Source organism: Zeugodacus cucurbitae, chromosome 5 (genome assembly GCF_028554725.1).
Source record: "Zeugodacus cucurbitae isolate PBARC_wt_2022May chromosome 5, idZeuCucr1.2, whole genome shotgun sequence".
Classification (NCBI taxonomy): Eukaryota; Metazoa; Arthropoda; class Insecta; order Diptera; family Tephritidae; genus Zeugodacus; species Zeugodacus cucurbitae.
Window position 1 is genome coordinate 19,149,384 of NC_071670.1, and position 6,777 is coordinate 19,156,160.

General features: G+C 38.7%; 2 protein-coding genes across 3 annotated transcripts in view; one reads left to right on the forward strand and one right to left on the reverse strand.

Annotated features, from left to right (window-relative positions):
* Flo-2 (flotillin-2) overlaps positions 1-6,777 on the forward strand; it is a 248,883-nt gene that overhangs the window by 195,948 nt on the left and 46,158 nt on the right. The gene's annotated exons all lie outside the window — the stretch shown is intronic.
* On the reverse strand, positions 1,790-5,805 carry Gld_2 (glucose dehydrogenase [FAD, quinone]). Its single transcript, XM_011188947.3, has 3 exons — positions 5,639-5,805; positions 5,183-5,565; positions 1,790-3,495 (listed from the first exon to the last, which is right to left on the reverse strand). Exons 1-3 carry the CDS (start codon positions 5,685-5,687, stop codon positions 1,930-1,932), a joined length of 1,998 nt encoding a protein of 665 aa, XP_011187249.2. The 5' UTR covers positions 5,688-5,805; the 3' UTR covers positions 1,790-1,929.

The window sequence follows — 6,777 nt, forward strand, 5'->3', positions numbered from 1 at the left end:
CGTATCTATTCTTTCTTTGTCAATGAAGTGCCGCTGTGATTTACTTCTCATTTTCCAGAAGAAATAAGGTATCAAGTAACCAAGAGAGTTGCCACATTATGAAGATTTGTTGCAATCTGATAAATTGTACCTACTTTATGTTAGGACTTTTGGGAATGTACATAGAATTCAGAGAAAATAGATAAAAACAACCTTGCAACTTTTTTCCTACGTCAGCAATGAACTGTCAAGTAAACGAAAACCTAAAGTATTAGGTGTTAGGTTTTTAACTTCAAAAAAGCGATTTCGTATCCACCGACTTAAAAAAATAAGTTCTGAGATAAAAGCATTTACAATTATTAGTTATTAGTTAAGAATATTTTAAACATATTGGCTATTTAAAAAGACAACAAAACATTGATCTTTTGAAATTTTTATACCCACCTAACTCGTTTAAGAAATTACTCATATTTATAATGTAGTTTTAAAAAATGTTTTTATAATAGAATAAAAACATTTGTCTTGTCTTGTTGAAACATTGTAATTAACATTTAACCACATACGGGTCTCCTATACCCGATTTACATCGATCTCCGATACCTATTTACATCGAATGAATTAGAAACCAAAATTTTCAGACAAAAATTGGGTCTACAGGATAGCGCCTCTTACGCTAACTTATTATTTTTAATTTATAATTCGAATATTTTTAACATAAATTAGTAATGTGTAATGACACCTTTGTTGACAAGAGCTCCATAAATTTTGTTGGGAAGAGAACCATATAATTTTTTTAAATCAAGTGTAATGGTTGACCAAACGTGTCTTATATCATCGATTAGTTTTTTTGTGGTATATTTCTACCATTATCCTTTCTAACCTTTCTAACAAACCAACCCCAGACGTTATATATACTATTTAGGTCAGAGGGGCATGGTGGCCACTCCAGAACATCTTGGGCATTATCGTGCTGTAATTACTATTGCAGATTGCCAAAAATAATGGTTCCCTACAGCGTTACACCTTTGACCCAAATGTGTATGCTATCCCAATGGGGCAAAAATTAGGTATATTTCTTTTCGCAATTTATCAAGAGGGGGTTTTTTCTTAGTTTCTGTCTTTTTAAACGTTCTTAACCACCCTTTGAATAGTTGATTTGCTCGTTTTAACACCATGTTTGTTTTAACACCATGTTTGTTGACGGAGGAGTCGTGATAATAGAACCTTCTCTGGGTTTCACCTTCTGTCTGCTTTCGTAAATACACATTTATTGCCGCATTTAAAGATCTTTTCATAAATTTCTTTATTTCGAAGAAATTTGGAAATAATTTTTCGTTGTCTTCACGTTTTTTCTGCAATTTTATGCAAAAACAACCCATATTTGTGAACCGCTTTGATTTTGATTTTTTTCCACAAATAAAACAATTCTTCTACCCATGTTGTATAACAATTAAAAAAAACTAATCAATTAAGCAACACAAAAAAATTGGTGGTTGTGGTTTCCAAATTATGCGAGATAATTAAGATTGCATTTGGAGGCGCTAATCTGACGACGCAAAATACATGTAATGTTTTTAATCGAACATATAACAAGCCAAAAAATATATAACAGTTCTTTCCATGCACTCTATTTTATTATTAGAGATCGATAGTCTGTCGATTTAAAAGTTACAGTAACAATAACGAATTTTCGTGCAATTGAAAAGAGTAGTGAAAAGTGAACGAAAAGGGGCCGCTAATCCGATGATGCGCGTGTACATTAAATGTGCGAAAATTTCCCTAACTAACGCAAAATATAATTCTTTCCTAATATTTTATAATATACACATTTATTATTTATATTTAAAAAAAATTTCTTTGAATAAATTAACAATAAGATATATCTTAAACTCCAAATACAATTCAACTAAAATATTTTTTTTAAATCTTGTACGAGAGAATAGCGAAAAATTACGTTAGTTCCTCCTTCCAGTCGTCCTCAATCATAATGGCTGCCTTTTCGGCAATCAGTGTTGTTGGCCCATTCGTATTGCCGCTCGTTATTGCCGGCATTATGCTCGCGTCCACTACACGCAAACCACTCACGCCGCGCACACGCAGACGCTGGTCTACCACAGCGTGCGGATCAGCGTCCGCGCCCATGCGACAAGTGCCTACCGGATGCCAAGCGCCGATATACAAATACTTGATGTAGCACAACCAATAAGCATCCGTATCATACGTCAGCTGATCACATTCTTGAATGGGCACGTGTAACAACTGTAAGCCGTAGTCCTTAAAAGCCGCTGTGGCGCATAAGCGTTGCACGAAGCGTACGTAACGTAGCAGTGTTAACTGATCAGCGCCCTCGCCGGCATAGTTGTTGTAAATAAGTGGCGGTGCTTGTGGATCGGCCGTGCGTAGCCGAACTTTGCCCCGCGCACGCGGACGTAGTAGTGAGCCATAAATTTGTAAGAGGCTATTATTGCCGGCCCTGCGCGCAATGCCGGCGACTATTTCATCGCGCAGTTGTAGAAATTTGAAGCTGTCCGCATTACCGGCAGGTACAATTGTGTGCGACACCAAATGCAAGTCGGGATACTGGCTGCTGCTGCTCGCATTTGTATTAATGAATCCCATAATACTAATGCTGGCGGCTAGGGGACCTGTTTGTTGCAAAAAATAACTTACAACGCTTTCTGGTGCGCCCATACTGGGTGGCGCATTAATATCGCGCTCAAACCGGAGTATCAAAGGCAGCATGCCGTGATCGTGTAGATTATTGCCCACTGGCAAATCTGCAACTTCTTCGATGCTGAGCGCCTTAAAATGTTCAATTGGGCCAATGCCCGATTGTAGTAGTATTTTCGGCGAATTAATGGCGCCTGCCGCAACCAGCACCTCATTAATGGCGGCAGCTTTTAAGCCATGGTGATTACGTATGTTGAATTCAACGCCCACAGCGCGTCTCTTGTCTGCTGAGAAGAGTATCTTTGTAACCAATGCGTTCTTAATGACATGTAGGTTAGGTCGGGTAGCTGATACTTGCCCCAAATAAGTTTTCGCAACGCTCATGCGCCGCCCCTTTGCTATATTTGCGGGTATTGAGTCGGTGTAGCCAACACTTGTGCCGTCGGCCAAATCGGGTATGTAGCGCAACCCCAATTCACTACTAGCATTGAGCATAAGTTGCGCCAATTCATTGTGCTCCGCTAGACGTTCAAAGTAGTTCAGTACTAGTGCACCGACTGGCTTATCGACGATTTCCTGATGTGAGGTTTTGAGCGCTTTTTTGTAGAGATATTGCATTTCCTCCCACGACCATTCGTCGCAACCCAATTCACGCCAACGGTCGAAATCCTCCTTATTGCCAAGCAAAAAAATACTTCCACTCATGGAGCCTGAGCCGCCAAGCATTCTGCCACGCGGCCAATAACAGCGACCCAGCTGCATGCCTTGGCAGCAGTTCGGATTCGGCTCGGCATAATCTGTCCACGTGTACGGGCTGTGATGTAGCGTTGAGCTTAGTGTGAAGATCTGAAAGAGATGTAAAGGATCTGCGTTTAGTAAAAAAACTCTAGAACTGTGTTATAAATGAACTTAGTTGTAGGCCCTTTGATATTATCCACAAATCTAATGTACCACAGAATAATATGATGTATATAACTTTATAAGTAGAAGATTTGGTGATTTTGGTGGTCTAAATAAGAAGTAGGCATCAAGTAAGATGTACTCCAAAATTTATACCTAATGTCATAACGGGTGATCCAAATAGAAATACTCTTTTTCAATAGCCTGCTTTCACACAACACGCAATAGACGTATCAAGTTATTTTTGCCACGTTATAATCGGCCTACTGAGCGTACTATTCGCAACACCATCTTGAGACCCAGCATTCATTATTGGTAAATATGCGACCGAATAGACCACGTCCAGCACGCAGTGAAGAAAATATGGCAGCCGTAGCTGAGAGTGTACACGAAGACCGCGGAGAGTCGATTCAGCGCCGTTCGCAACAACTCGGACTGACGTGTGGAATCCATTGGCGCATTTTACGTCGAGATCTTAAATTGAAAGCCCGCAAAATACAGTTTGTGTAAGAACTGAAGCCGCTCGATCTTCCTAAGCGACATCGCTTCGTTCTATGGACTATTGAAAATTTCGTGTGATAGCACACCGTTAGACTTTTTCCAGTGGGGATTTGTAAAGTCTAAAGTCTATGCGGACTATACCGCTTGGAGCAAAACATCACGCGTGTCATTCACCAGTTACCAGTCGAAGTGCTCAAACAAGCCATCGAAAATGGACTCAACGAATGAACCATCTGAGGCGTAGCCGCGATCAACATTTAAAGAGCTATTATTTAAAGAAATAAATGCTAAAGGTGTTCTTTCGAATGGCAATAAACATTACCCTTGAATTGGAAATTCCTGTGTTTTTCTTTAAAAAGTAGGGAACTTCGAAATGGAAAACCCTTTAGAACCGATAGCTATCTGAATAGTGTTGCTGAGTTCAAGGGGTTAGTTTGCGGCCAGTGCCTTTCTCTCTTCAGTCTTTCTTACTGTCGGGACTCGATCTTTATCTTATGGGGAGGTCTGTGTCCCGAACTCAAATTCCATGAATCAGAATAAGGGATTTAATTAGGGCAAGAGGATATAGTCTTCAGTGCTGTTGTACTAAATTATTGGCACTGGTGAAGATTTGATATTAATGAATTGAGACAGCATAATCAGTAAAACGAGGGCATTATAGCGAAAATGCTTTATAACTGGAATTACCTAACTAAGAATTACATTACACATTCATCTCTGCCTACTGCCTACCCTATCATTTAAATTAATTCAAATGAAGAACAGCAAATCTTTCGCTGGTTTCAGTACACTATATGGTTAACGGGACGCGGTTAAATGCCTTATCATTTCCAAGCAACAATTATAAAGATACCATAATTTTTTGCTAATAATATCCATAAATGAATGCAAAAGACATACATATACATATATATATTAAATGACGGACACCTCTATAAGTAACAGCTTTTTGATTGATTTTGAAATGTTGAAATACGCACACAACATTTCTTCGAAAGAAAGAATTACAACATGATTACTGGGAGCTCTAGGGAAGATCCCAAATCAAATGCTATTTTAAGACACTTAAGCTATAGTTGCAATCAGAGCTCCAGCTACACTTGCACACATTTTGTCCACACTAAAAACTCACCTCCGATTCTATAGGTGGATCTCCACCAGCCTCCAGCAGCAACACTTTGATACGCGCGTTCTCAGTCAAACGACTGGCAAGCACCGAACCGGCAGTGCCGGCACCGACCACAACATAATCATACTTCTCCAGTCCCACACGAAGCGCTTCATCTCCAAAATCAGCTGGCCATTGGCTGGCGCGTGTAAGCTCACATTTGGCAGCATTTATTGCAGCGAAGAGATTGCTAACAAGCGCCTCCGCGCTGCCAACTGCCGAGGCAGTGCAACTCGTGGGAGTCGCAGCGTTATTTTCTTCCGGCACAGGTTTGCTAGCACTTATTACGCTCGCGATTGTTGTGCCGCTGATCACTGCAATCACCAACAGCAACAATGCAACCGAAGCTGTGAAAGAGGTGGTACCATTGAATTGAAATAGAATTCACCGTTATTTGTATAATGCCAATTTTTTGTTTACCCCAAATGAAAAAACGTAATTTCGTAAACGCCAAGCAACTGGGCAACATATCACAGTGTATTTATCTCGAGCGTCGAGCTGCTACTAAAGAACTCTCACCTTTTTCCAGCACGAAACTGAAAGTCAGTGAAATGTGTTAAAATGTAATTATGTGTCCGCTTACCGTAATCTTGACGTTTTATTATGCCCCTGTGATAACACAATAAAATCTTAATTTTTTTTGCTTATTTTTGGCGCAATTCTCCGCTTTTGTTTTTTAACAGATTATAATGTCAGCAAGACATGTTTGGGCTGTAGTTGGCAGTTGTAAGGCGCTTATATTTACAATATTTTGATATTTTGTTGCTGCATTTCGACGCCATGAATAATATCACATCTGTGTATTCAGTGAAAAATATGGAAATAAAGTATTATTCATAATTCCCCGATACTATTATAATTAATTGCATATACATATTTTTAGGAATAAAAGCTTCAGGCGTCATTCTTATTTCTTTAATATTACTTTGAAATTTAAATATTTACTCGTTGTGTGTTGTTGTTATTTTAAGCATTGCATTCGTATTCAACAGTTAACGAACTTTTTACATAAAATAAAATGAATTCACCACTCCGAGCTCAGCGTTTGTTAAGAGCGCGAGAGAGCGTAAGTTACAAATGCTGGTACATTTCAGTGGTCGTCAAACTGATTTATTTAAAATATGGTGTTAGTCAAAGTGTTGGTTGGTGTATATAAAGGGTTATTCATTATGAGTTTTTGATAATTTTTTAAATCCACATTAGATTATTTTTTTATTGTTTGCACGAAAATACTTGAACTTAGTCATCAATTTCAATTATCAAATGAATATCAAATTGATTTTTTCAAATTATTTTAACATCGCTGTAGCTTGAAGTCTTTTTGTAAATATTCGTCATAAACTTTACAAGGAAATTCATAGTCATAGACAGTATAGGTGACTGGGGCAGTTTGGCATTCGAGGCGTTACTTAACACGTTTCCTGCCATCTCGTACGTTTTCGTGCGAGGTGCCACCCCATGAACTTCCATGTGTCGCAGGGCTGGTTCGACACTCAACTTTGTCTGGCATTTTAATAAAGTAAAATAATTTTATGGAATAAAAAACAAAGATAAAATAA

Coding starts and splice junctions, on each gene's coding strand:
- Gld_2 (XM_011188947.3), bottom strand. CDS start 5,687: ATGTTGCCCAGTTGCTTGGCGTTTACGAAATTACGTTTTTTCATTTGG. Junction 5,566..5,638: donor ATTACGTTTTTTCATTTGGG/GTAAACAAAAAA, acceptor CCTCTTTCACAG/CTTCGGTTGCATTGTTGCTG. Junction 3,496..5,182: donor ATCCACCTATAGAATCGGAG/GTGAGTTTTTAG, acceptor CATCTCTTTCAG/ATCTTCACACTAAGCTCAAC.